Genomic DNA, 23,503 nt, shown 5'->3' with positions numbered 1-23,503 from the left:
ATTTTGTTTGAAGTTTTGATTTCGTTACAAATTATATTATTTTTTAATGTTAATTTGCTAAATGTCGGCAAAAATCAAATTATTTAACTTTTTTTTGTTGGACAAGATTGTTAAATCTTGCTTTGATATGAAATTCAATAAAATGAAGCAAATCAGCGAAAACTGTTTAACTTTATTACTCGAATATTAAAAAAAAAAACAGTTCAATAAATGAGAATACGCATGCCCTACATTATATTTCAAAATATATTTAGAGCCTGTTCGATGAGATCGAACGCACACTACTACAGAAACAAAACTGCGCTACCTTTTGAATTGTATTCTTTGATTTCTTTCTTGCGCACACTTAGCTTTAGAATAAAACGCTCATTGTCTAGCTCGTAACCGTACGATTCGCACGCGTCTTTCATTCCGGCCGAAATCGAAGGAAAAATACGACCTTAAAATACAGTCCACTAGAACAATCTACATAAATTTCTGGTCCTTCTGTGCCGAATGAAGTAGTGAACCGGTTAAAGTTACGGGAAAGTGGATTTTCGACGGAAAATCGCGAAAATGAGCATTCGGTTCGGCTAAAGTGTCGGTCGAGTGTAGCGGCGCCATCTTGAATTCGCGAGAGCCCGCTTCAGTGAAAAAAAAAAGATCAGTGTTCCCAGCATGGAAAACGATGCACTAGCCTCGCGCTCGGGAAACTGAGGAACAAAAGGAAGAAAAGAAGACGTTCTACAGCCCCATCAGGGAGCAGATTTTGGAGCACAAGCGAAAAGAGCTGAAAAGGAAGATGGAAGAAAAAGTGAAAGCTCTCGTCCGTCAGCGAGGGGCAGTGAAGTCGAAATTGACGCGCATCAGCACGGCTTTGGTCGACGTAGTGGAGGGAAGGCAAAATCCTAACCTCAAAAACATTCCGTTTTTGCGCCAAAACTCGAAAAATGTGGACGCTTGTTATCGTGAGTACAACACTATCCAAAATGAAATTGTCGCGTTGCCCCTCTCTGACGATGCGAGAACGGAACAAGAGAACCGTTACATTGAGTTCGAGCACCTGTACAACGAGGTCAGCATCAAGCTGGAGACCTTGTTAGAAACCGCCGTCAAACGGGAGCAGCGCCTGTCGTTGGCGTCGGCGAATCAGCTCGTCCCGGCGAATGCGGCTGCCGCTGTGGTCCAGCCACCGCCGTTGAGTGTTCCGCTTCCGAGTTTTGATGGAAACTACGAGAATTGGAAGTCCTTCAAGTGTATGTTCACGACGATCATGGCGCGCTACCAGACGGAGTCTCCGGCTATCAAACTCTATCACCTCAAGGATTGTATGAAGGGAAAGGCGATGGGGTTCATCGATGAGGAGACCATTAAAAACAATGATTATGATGCTGCCTGGGCCAGTCTGGAGGAGAGATTCGAGGACAACCGCCTCATCATCGATAAACATATTGAGGCGCTCTTCAACCTGCCCAAGATCACCAAGGAGAGTGCCGAAGAACTCCGGAAGCTACTGGATACGTGCACCAAGAACGTGAACGCCCTCAAGAATTTGGACCTACCAGTCGTGGGACTAGGAGAACAGATGCTGCTCAACGTTCTGTCTGCCAAGATGGACAAAGACACCAGGAAGACCTGGGAGACTCGCCAGAAAGCTGGTCAGCTTCCAGCGTACGCAGCGACGATCGCCTTTCTCAAGGAACGCTGCAAGATTCTGGAGAAGATCGAGGTCAACACGAAGTCAAACTCGGAAGCGACGAAGCCATCCCGTGCGGTGGCTAGAAGCAACACGTTGGTGTCAACGACGGAGCAAAAGTGTGCAGTGTGTAAAAGTGACCACGAGTTGTGGAAGTGTGATCAGTTCAAGAACTACAGTGCCAAAGAAAAGTACAGTGTTTTGAGAAAAAGTGGTTCCTGTTACAACTGCCTACAGCGTGGACACCGCCTCAGCGAGTGTTCATCGAGTTCCTGCCAGAAGTGTGGCAAACGCCACCACACTCTGCTGCACGTCGGAGACAAGAAGCCGGCAGATCCGTCGTCCAAGAACGAAGAAGCGGATTTGTGCCGGTCGAAAGAGCCGCAGGTTCGGACGGAACAGGCAACTGGTTCTAGCAGCACCCGATCGGAGACGACCGCAACGCTTTGTGCCCAGGTCGAGAGATCCGTGAACGTCACGCTCCTGTCAACTGCCGTCGTCCTGGCCTACGGCAGTGGAGGCGTCAGCTATCCGTGCAGAGTCCTCCTAGACTCAGCGTCCCAAACGCACTTCGTGACTGAACAGTTCGCAAAATTACTCGCTCTCGAAAGACAACCCGCCAGTTTCCTCGTCTGCGGATTGAACGGTTCGGACACGCGCATTCGATCCAAGATCGAAGTCCGTATCAAGTCACGAGTCAACGAATTCAGCTTGGCACTCGAGACGCTCATCGCACCGAAGATCACCGGGGAACTACCGTCCTACTCAATCGACGTTCGCAAGTGGCCGCTCCCGCCAGGGACCGAACTCGCGGACCCTGCGTTCTTCAAGCGTAACAAAATCGACATGCTGATCGGTGCGGATGTTTTCTGGGACCTCATCAAGAGCGAGCAAATCGAGATGGGGCCGAACTTGCCAACGCTGCGTGACACGAAACTTGGCTGGATCGTCGGAGGATCGGTGTCCAGTGCAAGTCCAGCGAAACTACGAACCATCTGCACTGTGACTGAGAATGACCGCCTCAGCGACATCCTCAAGCAGTTCTGGACGATCGAAGGCAGCGACGAGCTGCTGGCCCCCGGACCCGGCGACACTGCATCGAATGCCGAATGCCTTGAGCATTTTCGCCGTACTCACCAGAGGGACGGCGAAGGACGATACATCGTCAGACTCCCGTTCAACGAGCGGAAGAACCAGTTGGGCGATTCGAAGCAGATGGCCATGAAACGCTTCCTGACCGTCGAGCGGCGACTCGACAGAGAACCGGAACTCAAACAACAGTACGCTGCATTCATGCAGGAATACGAGAACCTGGGCCATATGCGTGAAGTCCGCACGGAAGATGCAGATAACGGTGGACCGGCGTATTATCTCCCGCACCACTGTGTCATCAAACCGACGAGCACGACGACCAAGCTGCGGGTGGTGTTCGATGGCTCCGCCAGGACCACGTCCGGCGTCTCACTAAACGATGCCCTGATGACCGGACCGACCGTCCAAAACGATCTGATGGCGATACTCCTGAACTTCCGGTGCTACCGGTTCGCGCTTACCCTGGACATCCCAAAAATGTATCGCCAAGTGAGGATCAACCCCGACGACGCACGATTTCAGCGAGTGTTTTGGAGAGACGACAAGAACCAGCCGCTGAAGATCTTCGATTTGCTGACCGTAACGTACGGTCTCGCCTCGTCACCGTTCCAAGCAACGATGACCCTGAACCAGCTCGCCGACGACCACGGAGCAGAATTTCCACGCGCTGCCGCTGTGTTACAAAGCTCTTGCTACATCGACGACGTTTTGACGGGTGCGCAGTCTCTGGACGACGCACTTCAACTGCAACGAGAGATCGTCGGGTTGCTGCGATGCGGTGGTTTCGCCGCACACAAGTGGTGCTCAAACGCGCCCTCGATTCTGGAAGCCATTCCGGAAGCACAACAAGGAGCCAAACTGAACGTTGCTGAGCTCGATTTGAACGCCCTCGTAAAAACACTCGGAGTTGCCTGGCAACCGGCGAGCGACACGTTCTCTTTCGACGTGGTGGATTTCGAGCCAGCTAGCAACGAGCGACTCACTAGGCGGAAGGTCGCCAGCCAGGTTGCTAAGATCTTCGACCCGCTAGGGTTCATCGGGCCGGTCCTGACCGCGGCCAAATTGATCCTGCGCGGAGTGGGGTCTCTCAAGACGGACTGGGACGAACTCGTTCCCCCGAACATGGGTAGACAATGGCAGTCATTCCGGCGTGAGCTGCCGGTTCTGAAGAAACTCCGCCTACCGAGGTGGATTCTCTACAAGGAGATGCAGTTCGTGGAGCTGCACGGGTACTGCGACGCGTCGGACCAAGCCTACGGCGCCTGCATCTACACTAGGTTGACTCGACTGGACGGATCGACCGTCATGAAGCTGGTATGCAGTAAGTCGAGATTGCTCCCCAAGGCCACCAAGAAGAAGAAAGAGATTTCAACACCGCGCGGCGAACTGCTGGCGGCGCTACTGCTCGCTCGTTTGGTAACCAAGGTGCTGTCGTCGACAAGTACGACGTTCGCTTCAGTCAACTTGTGGAGCGACTCCCAAATCGTACTCAGCTGGATTCGAAAGCCACCGCAACATCTGCAGTTGTTTGTGGCCAATCGAGTAGCAGAAATTCAGCGACTGACTGGAGCTTTTCGCTGGGGCTATATTTGCACTGACTCCAATCCTGCTGATTTGATTTCCCGAGGCACAACTCGAACAAGCTGCTGAAGAGCCCCATCTGGTGGGATGGCCCGCCTGCAGTGCCGACGACAACTGACGCCGGACCGATGATTCCCGATGAAAGACTCCCAGAACTGAAATCAGCGGTTGCGCTCGCTTTGACAGCTGTTGAACGATTGAAAGCCTTCGACGACGTGAGCGACTTCTTCAAGCTGCGACGCGCCATGGCCTACGTCGCTCGATTTGCAGAGTTCATCATTTCAAAGCGCAAGAAGGTGACCAGGGGTGGCTCACTGGTAAGGAGATCAAGCGTGCGGAAGGAATTATCGTGAAGCTGGTTCAAGCCGAGGCGTTCCACACCGAGATTGCTGCACTACTGGACGACAAGAGAGCACGGCACCGGCTGTGCGGACTCAACCCGTTCCTTGACGTCGATGGCCTCCTGCGGGTCGGTGGGCGCATCAAACACGCCTTCATCCCGTACGACAGTCGCCATCAGATGGTGTTGCCGGCCAAGCATCCGGTAACCGAGCTCCTCATTCGGCACCTGCACGAGGAGAACTTGCACCTCGGCCAACGGGGACTTCTCGCCGTCGTCAGACAGAGGTTCTGGCCGCTCAATGTGAAGACGACGATCAGGAAGGTGGTCCGCAGCTGCATCACCTGTTTCCGGGTCAACCCAACGAAGACGTCGCAGCTGATGGGGATTTGCCCTCATACCGAGTCCAGCCAGCACCAACGTTCGCCAGAACCGGAATCGATTTTGCTGGCCCGTTCTGGATCAAATCCAACGCTGCTGTGAGGAAACCAACGATAACGAAGGGATACGTCTGTCTCTTCGTTTGCCTGTGTACAAGAGCTATCCACCTAGAGCTTGTATCAAACCTTTCGTCCGACGCCTTCCTCGCTGCGCTGCGGCGCATGGCGAGCCGTCGTGGTGTGCCCAGCACCATTCTCTCGGACAACGGAACCAACCTGGTTGGTGGCAACAACGAACTTGAAGAGTTGGCTCGTCTCTTCCAGAATGAGCTACACCAGAAGAACCTGGACAGTTTCTGCAGCAGCAAGAATATCGAGTGGCGATTCATCCCTCCCCGCAGCCCACACTTTGGAGGAATTTGGGAGGCTGGGGTGAAGTCGATGAAATACCACCTCAAGCGGATCGTTGGAGAGCGCCGACTCACCTTCGAAGAACTTTACACGACTCTCACCCAAATCGAAGCAGTGCTCAACTCGCGGCCGTTAACGCAATCGTCGGACGACCCGAATGACTTCACTGCCATCACCCCGGCCCACTTTTTGATTGGGAGAGAGTTACAAGCAATTCCTGAACCGTCGTACCTCGCCCTGAAGGAATCCACGCTATCCAGGTGGCAACTGGTCCAGACGCTGCAACAACATTTCTGGAAGAGGTGGACGAAGGAGTACCTTCCAGAATTACAGAACCGCCAAAAGTGGTACAAGAAAACGACGATCAAGCCGGGTGCCCTGGTGCTGATCATCGACCGCAACACGCCACCGATGCAGTGGCCTCTCGCTCGGATTGTGGCGCTGCATCCGGGAAAGGACAACGTGACCAGAGTCGTGACGCTGAGGACGCCTAAGGGAGAGCTGAAGCGTGCAGTGCACGAGATTTGTCTTCTACCGTTGGACCAGGAGGTCCAGCCGGAGGAGCGACTGGAGGAGCAGCTGGCGAAGAATTGAAATGGTTCATTTCAACGCCCGGGGAGAATGTTCGATGAGATCGAACGCACACTACTACAGAAACAAAACTGCGCTACCTTTTGAATTGTATTCTTTGATTTCTTTCTTGCGCACACTTAGCTTTAGAATAAAACGCTCATTGTCTAGCTCGTAACCGTACGATTCGCACGCGTCTTTCATTCCGGCCGAAATCGAAGGAAAAATACGACCTTAAAATACAGTCCACTAGAACAATCTACAGAGCCCAACCATTAACTAGGTGGAATCTTTTTTGAAAATTAGGAGATTTTTTTGTGTCACGTTAAAATTTATGAAAGTTTTTTTTTGTTCATTGAAGAATAATATATAATGGAGCATGAAAAGTAGTTTCTGTTATTCAAACATAAGATTTTCAGAGTTATTTCAACATTTTTCACGTTCCGCGAAATTTGCGTGAAATTTGGTGTTTTGAAATTGAGATCCCCGTGAAATTTGCAATTTTTGAGCGTGAAAAATCACTAAGCACTGATAAGCCGACAATAGAAATGAGCCGAGAAAGAATACAATTCCCCTTATTGCTAAACCGTCAGCTGTGTGCTATCTTGTGACATAGACCATTTTGGTCGAAAATGAGTTAATGATGACTTTTTGCTATACTATACAAAATCTACAAGATGCTTTAACCCGATTTTGGAAACTCGCTTCCGTTTCCCGGATATCGCAATACACACTTGTGACATAGACCAATTTATCATCAAAATGATTGTGCACACTTGTGACACTTTTTTCTTGTTTTCACAAATGTATGTACACACATACTTTTTAAAGGCAATGCAACCTTTTGTTTATAAAAATATACTGATTAAGTCGATTTAAGTTTGTATGGGAATTCTGTGCACACTTGTGACACGTAGTACAATTTTACTTTTGAAATACACTTGTGACACGTGCTTTTCAGATTTTCGTTTTCATTATTTACTGTATCTTTTAACTGGTGTAATCAAATTAGTTGAAACTTGGAGCGTTTGTTAAGCGACAGTATACGAACCGATTGCTTCAAAAAGTTTTGCTCTAGCATTCATAGTTTTGAAATTATTTACCAACAAATTTGGTGGTCGTTGTCACAAGATAGCACACAACTGATGAAATTTGTATTGAGGCAAATCAATTCTTGTTTTTTTTGAATAGGTCCTCATACAAAGTTTCATCCAAATCAGAATTATAAAAAAATAATCGTTGTCCGAAGTCCAACGTAGATTAAAAATAAGACAACAGTAAACTAGTAACAAACGCACCAAATTAATCAGATTTTTGGAATAACAGATTTTCGAACATTGTGATTGAGAGCTGCCTAAATTATTATGGAGCATCTGAAAAAAAATCGAAAAAACGACTCATGTGTAATTGAAGTGTGTCTAAAAGGGTAAGATTAAGAAGTTTTCTTTTCGAGCGATATCTTAAGCTATTCTTCAATGAAAAAGACGTAAAGGGAAATGTGAAGATTTTAATATAAATTGTAGTTCTTTTTTAGCTTTCCATAAAATTTATTCAACGTCTTTTCGTTCTACACTTGACCTTCTTCACCACCACTTCCGTCTCCTTGCTTCCCTCCGCAACCGAGTACGGAAACTCGTCCATCCCATGACACGCCGCTCCGTACTGCCCATCGCTACTAGCGACCACGATACCACCCACAAACTTCGGATAATGCACCGCAATCCTTGCCAGTGCTGTTTCCCCGGCCTGCACCGGACTCAACCCCCGGCGCAATCCCTCCACTGCCAACAACGACGGCATAAAGCGCATCATAATGTCCCCGTCACCGGTAGCGGCCGCCGCGCCCACCGTCGAATCCGCGTACGCTCCCGAACCCGGAATGGGTGAATCTCCCACGCGACCCGGGATCTTGTTACAGGCTCCGTTGGTCGAGGTTCCGGCGACCACGTGACCTTCGGCGTCGATCACGATCATTCCAATGGTGTCGTGGTTGAAGCGGTTGAATAATGGGGCGTGATCCGCGTCCTCGTTGAGTTCGTTCGAGGTCCAGTGGTTCTGAGGGATCGCATTTCCGGTGATGGGCTCGTACGGACCGCAGGACATCGAGGGGGACGGAATTACGTTCTGAAATTGAGTGTTAGTTAGATCTTATTCAAGAAGATTTCTCACAGCAAACTGACCTGCCAAAAGTTGGGCTGACAGTGATTGTTCTTCCACTGCTCCCACATCTCCTTGGATCGCTCGGTCTCCAAACTCTCCCGCTTGAACCCCATCTGAACGGCAAACTCCGTGGCCCGATCGCCGACCAACAGCGTATGCTTCGTATTCTCCATGCTTCGTATTCTCCAGCACATGCCTCGCCACCGCCGCAGCATGTTTAACGTCCCTCATCGCCGCCACAGCCCCGATGTTCATCGTACTCCCGTCCATGATCATCGCGTCCAGCGTCGTCTCCCCGTTCTCGTCCGGACTGCCTCCGTAGCCGACCGTTCCGTCGCACTGCTCCCGCTCGCAAACGCTGCAACCCTCGACCAGGGCATCAATTGGACCCGCCTCGCCGACCACCAGCCATTGATGGGCACGCAGCGTGGCGTTCGTGAACGCCCAGGTGTTGATCACCAGCGGGAGGGCTTGATCAGTTCGGTGAGCCTGAATCAGGACCGCGGCCACTAGTAGAAGAATTCGCCTCGGCGACGCCATCGCACACCAGTGACGAGGATGAGCTCAGTATAGATTGAGTTACAATCTGTCTGGCTTTGCAGTTATTGTTCGTTCGTGCTTTTCGAGTGCTTATCAGTAAAGAGAAGAATGCCGACTGGCAGATCGCAGTCAATCTATCTCTGGATGAACACGATAGATGTGGTGTTTATTGTAATATTGTGGGCAGTTGTAGACCAATAATAGAGCTATCTAAGCCCGATCTCACGCACACTAGCTAACCATTTGTTTTTGCTGGCGGGTACAAATTTTAACCTAAAAACCCTTCGTGTACAAACACGCAATACATGCGCACATAGATAACTCTATAGTGGTATGAGTTTGTAATGACTTGCTGGGGGTTGTGTCAGCACTCTGATGTTGATTTGAATGCGCCGTTAACTAGAATTCAAGTCACAAAAATTTGTCTTGATTCGCACAAACGACAAAACAAAAATCAAAATTTAATTTTAGTTTTTTTTTTATTAATTTTTTTTTAATATGGACTTAATGAATGTGTGGAAGGCACCAACCACCTAAAGGTGAATAAGTAACGTTTTTTTTCGAGATTTTTCGATATGTTTTAGGGGACAAAAATCAGCAACTTTTGAGCCATAGAGAAACATGGTTGAAAAATCTGCCGCCGAGTTATGAATTTTTGAAAAAAAACAGTGATTTTTGGAAAAAATCGAAGTTTCATGCAAAAACAAGTTTGACATTATTTTTCAATGCAAAATTGAATTTGCAATCGAAAAGTACTTTACAGATTTTTTGATAAAGGGCTCCGTTTTCAAGATATAGTCTGATTATCAATGTTAACACATGAAACATTCGTGAAATTTGCCAATCTTTAAAAAAAAAATATTTTGATTTTTTTTAAATCAAGACTAACATTTAAAAAGAGCCAAACATTGCATATTACGCCGATTTAAAATGCTAGTCTTGATTAAAAAATTTCAAAATATTTTTTTCAAGATGATCGGAAAATTTCACGAATTTTTCATGTATTAAAATTGAAAATCGAATCATTATTTGCTGAGATATCGTCATTAGAAAATAGTGGGTTATTTTGGTGAGATTAAGAAAACTTCAATTTTCGTGTTTCTTTTTCTTAAAGCGGCTCTATCTCAGCAACCCGAGGTCCAATCTTCAATGTCTCTTAGAAAATTTTATAGCAAATTTTCTGAACTTCTCAAAAAAAATATTTTTAGAAACGGTCACTCATGGTCACTATTTTTAAAATTGAAAAACTGCAAATATTTCGCTAAAATCAAACATTCGGTGGCGGAAAAGGAGCCCTTTATCAAAAAATCTATACAGTACTTTTCGATTGCAAATTCAATTTTGCATTAAAAATTAATGTCAAACTTGTTTTTGCATGAAACTTCGATTTTTCCAAAAATCACTATTTTTTCAAAAATTCATAACTCGGCGGCAGATTTTTTGACCATGTGTCTCTATGGCTCAAAAGTTGCGGGTTTTTGTCCCCTAAAACATATCAAAAAATCTCGAAAACTTAAAAAATACGTATTTTGGGAAATTGAGTTTTAGTGAAAAAAAGTTGATAAAATATCTTCAAAAAAAAAATCCGTGTACCTATTTTTTTCTCAAAAGTCCTCAACAATACCTACAACTTTGCCAAAGACACCAAATTGATCGGAAAATTCACTCAAAAGTTACAGATGTTTGAATATTTACATACCATTTTTGTATGGACAGCAGCCAAAATTGTATGGAGACTTGTATGGATAAACCAATCACACAAAATAGTTTATTTGGTCATAGGGAAGACCCCCACAAAGTTTGAGCCAAATAAAAAAAATACAAATAAAATCCATTTCCGGTTTTGGTAGAGAATTGCTCATTTGAACTTTTTTGAATCTATTTTCAAGACATTAAAATATATATTTTCATCTATCGATTCTTGCATCGTCATGCACACAGGAGGTTTTATGAGTCTTCTCACCAATTTCAGCCAATTTGGTCCATCCTAACTTGAGAAAAAAATGTTCACTATGTTTGACAGTTTGCTTTGTACACGGCAAAATTTTCTGCTTAAATCATCTCTTACTCAGTTTAATAATGAAATATCTCCAAGAAACTTTCAGGAGTGATCATCTTTCAAGTAGGTTTAATAAATTTTCTGTGATAAGTTTTTTTTTTGCATTTTCTACATGTATGTAACCCCTTAAAACAAATTAAAAATATATATTTTTTGTTTTTTATTCTGCTTTGGGGCCAACTGGGGAAAACCGGGACTAAAGTCTAAATTGTTGAATATATTTTTTTCCAATTTTTAAAATTAATAACATTCACATATGTAATAACCAGTCTTTTAAAAATTTAGAGAAATAAATAAAAAATATTCAAAGCACTAGGAATTCTGAGAATCTGTAAACTCAAATTTAACAATTTTCACTTATAAGCCAAATTATTGCTGATATATGCCGAATACAAATTTTAATGCCTTTTTTAGAGCGAATTGGGTCCTAAAATGAAGCTTAGATTGCTGATATTATTGTTCACAGCGATAAAGCTTATTTTTCTGAGTACAATGACCCTTTGTACGACCATAAAGAGCTTAAAATGGATTTTTAAATCAATTTTGAAAAATTAACCTCGCGGTCCTTCTTGACAGAAAAGCTCCTGCTTGACAGGTCGTTCCAAGGGGACCATAGTTGATCCATCGAAAAAATGTTGTCTTGTCAAAAAAAATTTTGCATTAAAATGAAAAAAAGTGATCAGAAATGGTTTTTAATCGTGTTTTTTACCGTTGTACATAAAAATTGGCATAGGGCTTTAGTACCCAATTGTGGCGCTATAACCGCGGCAAATAGTGTCCAGGCCGTTTGTGGCAATACAATGTCCCATCCCGGAGTAACAAACCTTCTTAGCATGGAACTCCCAACGAATACAACCAAATCTCGGAGCGTATGGTGGTGTGTCCCCACGCTTCTTCCTCCCCTGTCGATTCAGTATTGTGTTGTTGTTCGAACACTCTAAGCTCAAACTCAATCCGCTTCAAACGAATCTTGTCTCTGCGATACGGCTTTACGCAGTAGGCTTGGCCGCTTTAACGCTTGTGATGTTTCAATGTTTTAATGCAATGGCGCACTACAAATGTTAATAAATAACAAGAAGAGTGCTAGGCGTCATCCAACTAAGGTACTCTCCAGGATCCCTTCCAAAGATTGACTGCGCTAGGGTCTGATTAAATTAGATTAGACTAGATTAGAATGCAAATTTTAATGTCTTTAAATTCTTATCGATTATTATGTATTCAACTATTTATGTATTTCTGCCAAAAAATATATTTCCGGGTCAAAATTTGTTTTTTTTTTAATTTTGGGAATTCCCGGGACAAATTATAAAAAATCTCAGGATGCGGGAATTCCCGGTGTCAGAAAAATCCCGGGATTTTTGTCCCGTTGAATCTCGGGATCTCGGGACGCACTAGTGCCAGCCATCTGGCAGAATTTCCCCCAGATTTGCCCCAGATTTCTGCCATGATTTCTGGTGAATATGACACAAACCGGTCGTGCACGGTTCAACCGATTGAACCGGTTGATTTTAATGCCAGACAGCTGATGGCAGAAATGTTGCCCGATTTTCGCCAGATTCGTCTGGCGTTACGCAAAACTTGGCTAGAATAAGTGTTCAAAATGTGTCTAAACTGCACGACAAACTTCCACCTGCGCTCAATTTTACCAAATATTTTTACAAATTAAATTTTACATGAAAAATTGAGTTCATATTTTTTGGTGTCAAATTTGGATTTAAAAAAAAATCTTCATTTTTTTTATTCATAACTTGACGGCAGATTTTTTGATCATATATAAATCAAAAGTTGCAAGTTGTTGTCCCCTTACAACATATCAAAAATCTCGAAAATAAAAATAAATACTTTATTTAGGAAATTGAGTTGTTGTGGTACTTTGAACACTTCTCTACCTAATTCAGTATGGTTCCATACCATTCCGATTGTATTTATTTCGTATTTTTCATTAAATGTACAAATTCTCAAACTTTTGATAGGTCACCCTGTTTTACGGTTAGTATGTTGTTTGAGAAATTCGGCGTTTTGCAGATATTTTTTTTGCATACAAATACTATGTACTATTCATTATTAATTTCTAAAATTTCTGTAAAATTAGAATAACTGAATCGTTAATTCAGCTTATGTAAATTGTTTTATATTTCAGAAAATTGAACCCAGGTTATTTTGTAAATCATTTTGTTAAGTCAATATTTTTCGTCAGTGTCAGTGAAATGTCACGAAATTCTAATGTTATGCGCCTGAAATTTTCGTTTTTTTCTGTTTCGGAGTCCTGATTACAAGGACTATTGTATCGTGTTACCCATTTTTACTGTTATTACGCATTTTCAGATCTATAACATGCTGTAAACTCCTTTCCTTGTGCGCTATGCATCGCTAGAAACGCGGTGACAATTTTTCCTCGTCATTTTTCAAGCTCTTCCCAGCAGCCATTACTTGCCGCGCGTACCCTTTTTTGTCTGATCACGCCTTCCGTCGAACGGGGAAGTAAATGTTGGCCCCGGTCTAACCTAGAGGTTAGGTCATTAGCTCAGTCCCTCGGTGGAGTCGCTGGTAGGCAGTTGGACTCATAATTCCAAGGTCGTCAGTTCGAATCCCGGGGTGGATGGAAGCTGAGGTGCAAAAATAGGTTTCAACAATCAAGCCTTCGGACACCTAGTTTCCCTTTGTTAATACATATTAGTGTTACCCATAGAAGGTGAACCAATTATTCATTGAAATCAGCTATTCTTATGTGGCTATAAAAATACTTTTTCTTTACATCATGGTGATTGCCTAGAATGCTCATGACATATTTGCTATCTTCATAACAGTTCCGGACAAATCGGCCCATTGATTCAAAAATTACATCATCAAACCAGCCGCTTTTTAATTTGAATATTCAAGTAGGCAATTTCCTCTCAATGGTAATCAGGACCGCACAATTTTACGCAATCAACATTTCGCTCCTTTTCTCCTCTTCATTTCTGCAACATTGTTGTAATTCATATCCCATACTTGTGTCGGCGGTGGTCCGATAAAATTCCGCCAAGTGATGAAACTTTACCGCAAAACCACCAGAACTTGCAAACGGGTTGGAGAGGGGGGGGGGGAGGTCTGGCAACTATTGTTGGCCCATTAACATCGGGAACATCGGGGGGAGGGGGTTTCGCAATAAAATGTTTTACAGGCCAAAAAATATTCGCACGAAGGGTTCCGCCAAGGTTATGGCCTTTTTGGACCACCGGGCTGATGGGGTGTATGTGGTCGTTACAAGTGCGTACGCTAGTGGATGCACACCGAAAAGTGGGGTAAGTTTGTCCTGGATTCGGTTAAACTGATGCGAGGTTGTGTGCAACATTGCATGCAATTTATTTAAGCTTGTTTTTATAAAGGGTTGATTTCAATTAAATAAACCAAATTACCTCCATCTCACGTTAACAAAAGTGGTCCAACGCATGTCATCTCAGTCGTTGAAGGGGCCAACCAGCAAAAAAAGTGACTTCTCAAACCCTATTCCTCCGTAACGTTCAAAGGGCGGCGCTCTTCTCCTCTCTGGCAAATAACTTCCGCCCTTTAGTTTTTACGATTATGACAATTATTGGCCATTAGGTAGATAAGGTTTACTGCCGCCGAAGGTCGTCGGCCCAATTTATCCATCCCAAGAAAGTGTTGTTTTTTTTTGCCCGCGACCTCTTGGGAAATGCCCTCTGATCTGCGGAAGATTTCCTACTCGTTTTTTTTGCCAACGCGGGAGGAGGTTATTTGGTAGTATGATTTATAGATACGTTTTTTTGTTCAGTACTGGTCTAGCAAAGATTACTGGAGGGAGAGGGTTATAAACGCTTGATTTGAGGTAATTGATAAGGTGCTTTGGGAGCGATAACTTAATTGATAATTGGAAGGAGTGCGTGCAGTAATTGGGGTGAAAACGGACATGTGGCAGGTTCATTGAGCGTGGATAGCTTTTTCAGAAGAATTAGATTTTTGGTTTGGCTCCATTATTTTGACTGCAATCTCAATAACTCAATTGATTTATCTTCTTGTACGAATAAATTCACTAAAATTGTTCGGCTGTTGATACAATAATACAGTTAAAATATCAGTAAACAACCTAACATGAGTTAAATAGTTAGTAATTACGATAAAAGCCTTTGAAAACCAAATATAACCAAATTTGATCAACTTTATTTTAGTCACATTTGTCCCAAAATTCCAATCGCTAAAGTCCTTGGATGAACGAACTTCCATAATAAATGAACTCCAAGCAAGGAGTAATAATCATTTGAAGCTAACTGTCATCATTTATCTCCGTTCACAGTTGCTTACATCCAGCGCGATTTCTACTCTTCTCGTCGGGATCAGACGAAAAGTTACACTGAGAAGAAGTACGGAGGGGATAAACTTTTTTGATGATTTTTTTTTCGTAGCAGTGATCGAGGATGGATGTTGGAAATCCAGATAAACTTTAATTTCTGACATTCTGTGCGGAGATAAGCTCGGTCGTACTTCGACAATACTTTGCTGAAACAGGCACAAAGTTGCTGAAGGGTTGACCTTAAGTTGTCGCCGTTGGGATATCGTGTCGCATGTTGACACTTTCCATGTTGTGTGAAATTTACGCTCAACTATGTGACACATTTTCGAAATTATTTGGTTTTCTGTCAATCTAGTCAGTAACAGAGCCTCACTAAAACATACGTACTTCAAGAGTGCATGATGGGGACATGCTACCAGGTCTAAAGTGAACCTTTAGATCAATTTACGTGAAATTGTAATGGTGATGATGCTTTTAGCATTACAATAAACTTGATTGTAAAGTAGAGCAAAGAAATTAATCTGAGTCTGCGGAAAGAGAAGGGTAAACCGTTGTGTGGACTTAAAACATTAAATATTTAAGTTAAGGATAAACATTTCAGATGCGAAACTGAGTTCACTTTAATTACATCTCTCTTGTCATAATCGAAGCAAAGTGCGATACACACCAACGGCTGGGCTGTAGAGCTGATGAGTACTTTAAAATTAGTCTTTCGGATGTATTAGAACAAAGTGAAATTTGAACGATGAAATTCGCCCGAAAATAATAGATGGCTACATACAATTCATATTGATGCATCCCAAATATCCAACTTCCCAAAACGGCTCAATTTTGCGTGTATTTCACTGCATGATCCGCTAGGTGGTCTTAGCTCGAATCCCATTTTTTCATTTTTCAAAGATCTCATGGGCTCAACTTCACCGCAGAGTTCGAAAAGATTTGTCTGCTATTAAGGGGTTACATACATGTAGAAAATTCCAAAATTTCATATTGCAGAAAATTCACTTAATTCACTAAAAAGATGATTTTCAATCACTCCTGAAAGTTTCATGAAGATATTTGAAGACTCCCAAGACATGTCCCGTGTGCATGAAATTACGAGATTTTAAAATTACAGAAATCAAAAACTGACAATTTTTTATATGGGTTGATATCTCGTGACGGAGAGGTGGTACGACCTCTTCAATTTTGAACTTGCGAAAAAAAGGTGTTTTTCAATAATTTGCAGTCTGAAACGGTGATGAGATAGAAATTTGGTGTCAAAGGGGCTTTTATGTAAAACTAAAAGCCCGATTTGAAAGCGTACTAATTCCAAAAAAAAGTATTTTTCATCGAAAAAAAAAACACTAAACAAGTTTTAGAAACTCTCCTATTTTCCGTTACTCGACTGTTAAATTTTTTGAAACATGTCATTTTTAAGGAAATTTAATGTTCTTTTCAAATCAACATTGACCCTGAAGTGTATTTTTTTCATTTGGAACAAAATGTATCATTTTAAAATTTTGAGTTTTTTCTAACTTTTCAGGATTATTTTTTAGAGTGTAGAGTGTAGAGCAGACAATTACAAAAATTTTGATATGTAAACATAAGGGGTTTGCTTATAAACATCACGAGTAATCGCGATTTTACGAAAAAAAAAAAATACTTAATCCACCCTTATGTGGTTGGCGCCTTCCTCACATTTAAAGGGTGCTATCCAAAATGCAAAAAGTGCGTTAATATCACTTAAGTGCTTAAAACTTTTGATAGGTTTGTCAGATCTTCAAAGTTTTGGACGCGTTAGAAAGGTCTTTTGAATACCTATCCAACGATAGGTCGTATGAGAGGTCCAGACAGCATCTTCATCTAAATATCTGAGATCCGGCCTCGAAAAAGTGCGTAAATAACACTTAAGTGCTTATAACTTTTGATAGGGTTGTCAGATCTTCAATGTTTTGGACGCATTGGAAAGCTCTTTTGAATACATATTCAACGATAGGTTGCACGAGAGATCCGGACAACGTTTTAATCAACATATCTGAGATCCGGCCTCCAAAAAGCATATAAATAACACTTAAGTGCTTATAACTTTTGATAGATTTGTCAGATCTTCAATGTCTTGGACGCGTCTTTTGAATACCTTTCTGAAAATGTATAGCATGACGGGTTTTCTTACAAAAACCACCCTTTTTACAATCTTCCGGACTTTTGTTAAATTCGTTTTTTTAACATAACTTTTGAAGTACTTAACTAAACTGCATAATTTTTAATAGCGACTTATGGGACCCCAAGACGGATCGAATGACGCCAAAACGGACGAAATCGGTTCAACCAATGTCGAGATAATCGAGTGACAATTTTTTGATCAACATCCCACCACATACACAGACATTTGCTCAGAATTTGATTCTGAGTCGATAGGTATACATGAAGGTGGGTCTAGGAGGTCTAATTGAGAAGTTCATTTTTCGAGTGATTTTATAGCCTTTCCTCAGTAATGTGAGGAAGGCAAAAAGTTTTGAAAGAGTTGGTCTTCTTCGATCATGGCCGTTCATCATCACACGCGACAGACACGGACGATAAAACAAAGAGAAACGCAACAGGTAACCTTTTCAAAACTTTGTTTCGTTAAATCGCGATTACTCGTGATGTTTATAAGCAAACCCCTTATGTTTACATATCAAAATTTTTGTAATTGTCTGCTCTACACTCTACACTCTTAAAAATAACCCTGAAAAGTTAGAAAAAACACGAAATTTTAAAATGAAAAATGTTGTTCTAAATTATGTTCAATTTAGATTCGAAAAGTACATTAAATTTTCCATAAAATGACATGTTTCAAATTTTTTTGTAGTCGAGTGACGGAAAATGGGCCAATTTCAAAACATTTTTTGTGTTTTTATCGATGAAAAATACGTAATTTTCGGTCGTACAATTATACAAAGAATTTCTATCTCATCTCCGTTTCAGGCTGCAAATTTTTGAAAACACCTCTTTTTTCGCTTGTTCAAAATAAAAGGGGTCGTACCGCCCCTCCGTCACGAGATAACACAAAATGGATCTCAGATTCGTGATCAGGGACAAAAGTTACCTACTAGGACAAAGTTTTACGCAAATCGAAGAGGGGTCGGGGCATATTTTTCCGATTTCGAGTGAGTTGGTGAAGAATTACCCTTATAAAAAAAAACAAAAAAATATTTTTATATGTTTTTTTAAATATTTTTTTTTTTTTTTGAAGATCGACTTTCGTTTTGAACACAGGGCAGTTCAACGAGTCTTCATTTTGAGCCGATTTGGTCAAAGTAGTGTTGAGATATCGTGGCACCCGTTTTTTGAAACTGCTAACTTAAAATAGCTATATCTCGGCAATGGTACATCCAAATGTTTTCATATTTATTTTGTAAATGGATAAAAATGTATATTTTAAGGCACTACAAAAAGATTAAAAAAAGTTGAAATTTGTGCTCATACTCACCTCTGACATTTTTGACGTTTTACATGTATGTAACCCCTTAGGAATGTTTCAAAATGTCTTCGAGCACTTCTGACAACCGTCATTTTGAACCACCCTATTTCGGATTGGAGCACCCTACGGGTCTAATTACCCAAATAACATTTTTTCCAGGAGTTCTACAAGAGCTCTTCAAGATAGCTACAGCATAGCAGTTTGGACCGCGGTAGGATAAAATTCTCTTCAAAACTTCTTCAGGAGTTTGGAATAGTACTTGAAGAGAGTTTTATCCTACAGCGGTCCAAACTGCTATGCTCTAGCTATTTTGAAGAGCTCTTGTAGAACCCCTGAAAAAAAAATCGGAGCAGCTTTGTTTGACGTGGAATCGCTGTTAATTCATATACTTTTATTACCACGTTTTTGACGGTATCTCATACACATCCCAGCAGGCTTTGCAAGTAATCGTCATTCTAACAAGGCGTCATCCATAAAGTATGTCACGCTAAAATCGGCCCCTTTCCGCTCTATGTCACATTTTGTCACACTGGCTCTGATTTTCTATTTTGAGATACCATTTCTCATAATTTTGTTGGCACACACATCCACACGCAAGTTGTTTAACTGCTTAACGAGAGTCGTCATCAATATCTTTTCAATTGCACTAACGTTTTCAAAGCGCTCAAGATATGAAATTGCCTCCAACTACCGGCAACATGTTCTTTGCTTGTGAAAGGAATAGAATAACTTTTAGTAAAAGTGAAAATAAACAGAATTGTTCACAAAAAGTTGCTCTACACGTTGGTGTACACTCAAACCCCGATGGTTTGACACCGTTTGTTGTACAAACATTTGTTTTGATAGTGTGCGTGAGTGCCATGCGAAATGTAACAGTTCGTCACTTTTTAGTTTGATTTTTAACAACCAACGGGGTACAAACTTAAAAAGTGTCAAACGAAAAGCATGAGCATGAGCATGAGAGCATGAGAGATCACCCATGGTTGCCCCTCCGTTGCTGAACAGAACCGTAATATCCTTTCAGCACTACTGATCATAGGCTTCGACGATCAAGTGGTGTTTCCCTTATCAACCGCATGTATGAATGCGCTGAAAAGATAAAACACCATGATTGCTAAAGCTAGATCAGTTGCGAATAGGTAACAGTCATTGGCCACCAACGGCGCCCGCCATGTCAGTTTGTAGACCTCGATTTTAAGGGACGGGAATGTTAGTTAGCGCAGGTTGCTACTAGGGCAGCTGATTTACTCTGTGCTTACACCCCACGAGCGCCAGGAACCTGAAAACTTGTTAGTAGGATAGGGTGTTTGGTCAGGATTCATCATAGAAGATGGTGATGCGACCCAAAATCATAGTGTTTGTTGAAAGGTATTATGTTTTATTCTCAAGGCAAGCAATCGGATGCTGCGGATGAGACATTTCCCGTTTATCGGCTGTTAACTTTTAATTGAAATGGTTTAATCTTAGACAACCGGCTGTGGAAAGATAGAACCAAAATTGTTGGTAATTACATGATGAAGGATTTAACAGTCTGACTTTTTAATTGAGATGTTTTTACGAGTTTTACATGATTCATGTTTAGTGGGGTACTGCTTAACGAAGCGAACGACGAGTTACGATGTTTATCGAGCTGAAATGGTATGATAAGGTTTTGTTGTTATTGCACACCGACGACGAACGAGAAAAAACCCTGCGACTCGACCGAAAGGCACCGCAAATCAGACTGGCTCAATTGTCATCGATGACAACCAGAGCCAGCCGCATCTTTACACACAAACACGCACGCGAAAAAAAAAAAAAAACGAAAAAAAACGAAAAACAAAAAACACACCGACGACGAACGCGAAAAAAAACACGACCCGACGGAAAGGCATCGCAATTCAAACTGAGGAAATGAAGAGAAAGAAGATAAAATAAAAAAAAAATTAAACCCAATCACCTAAAACCAATCACCCCATGTAAACAAATAGCGACACAAAAGAGACGAAAATTATCACGAAAAAACAGGACTGCGCGTCCTCAGAAGCACTGCACTTTTGATGGCATTATTCAATTATTATGCCCAATCACCCCATGCACACAAAGAGCGACACAAAAGAGACGAAAATTATCACGAAAAAACAGGACTGCGCGTCCTCAGAAGCACTGCACTTTTGATGGCATTATTCAATTATTATGCCCAATCACCCCATGCACACAAAGAGCGACACAAAAGAGACGAAAATTATTACGAAAAAAACAGGACTGCGCGTCCCCAGAAGCACTGCACTTTTGATGGCATTATTCAATTATTATGCCCAATCACCCCATGCACACAAAGAGCGACACAAAAGAGACGAAAATTATCACGAAAAAACAGGACTGCGCGTCTTCAGAAGCACTGCACTTTTGATGGCATTATTCAATTATTATGCCCAATCACCCCATGCACACAAAGAGCGACACAAAAGAGACGAAAATTATCACGAAAAAACAGGACTGCGCGTCCTCAGAAGCACTGCACTTTTGATGGCATTATTCAATTATTATGCCCAATCACCCCATGCACACAAAGAGCGACACAAAAGAGACGAAAATTATTACGAAAAAACAGGACTGCGCGTCCCCAGAAGCACTGCACTTTTGATGGCATTATTCAATTATTATGCCCAATCACCCCATGCACACAAAGAGCGACACAAAAGAGACGAAAATTATTACGAAAAAACAGGACTGCGCGTCCTCAGAAGCACTGCACTTTTGATGGCATTATTCAATTATTATGCCCAATCACCCCATGCACACAAAGAGCGACACAAAAGAGACGAAAATTATCACGAAAAAACAGGACTGCGCGTCCTCAGAAGCACTGCACTTTAATTCCTCTGTCGCCACTTTTAATTGAAAATAAAAACAATCAAGTAGCAAACTCCACCTCCCTCGGTTGGCAAACCAAAGCGAGCTTAAAAAGTGTCAAACGAAAAGGTGACCAAACACCGGGTGTTGAGTGTACTTGGTTTTAGTAAATTTCAAGGACCACTCCAGACTCGTTGTCCAATCCCGAACTCGCTACACTCTCCTAACGGTTCCTACTCTGCTTCTTTTGCCGCGGCCTATTCGTACGCCAAGATCGATCTTCTCGTGCACGTAGAGCTATCTAAGCCTGCTCTCACGCACACTAGCACGCCATTTGATTTTGTTGGCCGGTACAAAATTTAACCTCACTTTTTTCGTGTACGTACACGCAATACATGCGCACGTAGATAACTCTATAGGGGTGCTAGTGTGCATAAACTCTATTGCTTCACGTGACGACAGGCCGCTCTCTCTTTTTTTCGCTTCGGGGCCCTCCCCCTAGCAAGGCTTCATCCCAGCAGTCCTTGACGTTCGCCGTCCAGCCCGATGTCGATCCAGCGTCCTGCTGACATCGAACCGATTTGTTCCAGAACACGTGAAGATTTGACCGGCTGCTTGGATTGACGTGGTAATTTGAGGTGTAGAATGCCGATGTGTGAGCGAGAGAGAAAGAGAGAGAGAATGTTTGAACGCAAACGACTTCACTGTCCTACGGGTTGGCAATGTTCTGCAGCACAAAAATCCAATTCGGATAAAAATCGTGACGTCATTGAATAGGGATAAATCGTAAGAAAGCTCATGATTTTTGTGCGCCCAACTGACAGCTCTCAGTGGTTTGTTTTTTTTTTTTTTTTTGCTCGGGACTACCCTCTGACGGATGAAATGTTAGTGTTAGGGTTAATGTTACATTTTTCCTGTGTATGACAATCGAGATGTTGAAATTGCAACATGGAGCTAAACATTCAGTCAGGTTTTTGTGAAGTTTATCATAACAGCTGTGATTGTTTTACTCCATACAACAAGCACACCTATCTCTTTCTCTCTATAATTGCTCAATAGGAATTTCGGATCTGGTGTTTATTTCGGATGATAGATAAAAAGAACGGTTCAGGTTTGTTATGATTTTTAGTATATTTGTTACATTTTTGACTTAACCTAGTTTACAATTTTTCATGGTTTTTTTTGTTCGCAAAAAATTGAAATAGAATTTGAAAGAAACTACAGTGGTTCGTGGTGTGGTTTTGTAGACTTAGAGACAACGTAAAAATAATATTCCGTAGTGATAATATCACGCAATGACAACGTTCGTTAGTCAATGTTTCGCAAAAATAATATTCCGTAGTGATAATATCACGGATCTAGTGACATTTGTTCCCATTCATTAGAATCAGACAACATAAATGACATAATTAACATAAATTTGTAATGCATATTGTAATATTGTGAAATCACAGTGAGTTGAGGCTTGAGGACACCGATCTACTTCGGATGACAGCCTATGGTTCGAAAATCTAAGACCCTTGAAAGTGATCAAGGCTACAACGTAAATTGTAATGCATATTGTAATATTGTGAAACTACAGTCGGTTGGTTTTCATAAAGTCTTAAATTTGTAATGCATATTGTAATATTGTGAAATTACAGAAGGTTGATTGGTCTTTTCTTAAATTTGTAATGCATATTGTAATATTGTGAAATTACAGTGGGTTTGCTTTTGTTCGTCTATTACAGAGCTCAACCCGAATCGTAGATTTAAAAGTGGGTTGCAAGTCGTAGGAAACATAATAACAAGACGCAAAAAAATTGAAATAGAATTTGAAAGAAATTACAGTAGGTTGATTTATCGGTTTTCGCAACGAATAGGAAATAGAAAATATTGAGAAATCATAATGGATGGTATGTTTTTCGCACTCATGCGACCTTTGGTCATATGATGACGACTTCCAATGAAGAATCTTTAGTTTTTGTTGGCTATTATTTCGTAAAAATAATAGAAATAGAACTTAAAAAGAAATTACAATGTTACATCTTCTGTTCGTTTTTCGCACTCATGCGACCTTTGGTCATATGATGACGAATTCTTAGAAGAATTTATTTAAAAAACACAAACAGTGCAGTGAAAAAC

The 23,503-nt window shown here is 42.0% G+C and overlaps 3 protein-coding genes across 12 annotated transcripts in view; 1 reads left to right on the top strand and 2 right to left on the bottom strand.

Moving 5' to 3' along the window:
* The window catches only part of LOC6040147 (ras-specific guanine nucleotide-releasing factor 2), a 373,188-nt gene that overhangs the window by 47,615 nt on the left and 302,070 nt on the right, over positions 1–23,503 (bottom strand). The window lies entirely within an intron of this gene.
* On the top strand, positions 782–5,171 carry LOC119768989. The gene is made up of 2 exons (XM_038260857.1): positions 782–4,208; positions 4,582–5,171. Exons 1-2 carry the CDS (start codon positions 782–784, stop codon positions 5,169–5,171), a joined length of 4,017 nt encoding a protein of 1,338 aa, XP_038116785.1.
* LOC6040170 (N(4)-(Beta-N-acetylglucosaminyl)-L-asparaginase) lies at positions 7,576–8,936 on the bottom strand. Its single transcript, XM_038262910.1, is given in 3 exon segments — positions 7,576–8,173; positions 8,230–8,379; positions 8,381–8,936. Coding segments are annotated over 3 exon segments (1,092 nt in total). The 5' UTR covers positions 8,750–8,936; the 3' UTR covers positions 7,576–7,600.

The sequence above is a fragment of the Culex quinquefasciatus genome, chromosome 3 (assembly GCF_015732765.1).
Source record: "Culex quinquefasciatus strain JHB chromosome 3, VPISU_Cqui_1.0_pri_paternal, whole genome shotgun sequence".
NCBI classification, from domain to species: Eukaryota; Metazoa; Arthropoda; class Insecta; order Diptera; family Culicidae; genus Culex; species Culex quinquefasciatus.
The sequence above is the reverse complement of the archived record's forward strand: the minus strand, read 5'-3'. Positions and strand labels throughout refer to the sequence as shown.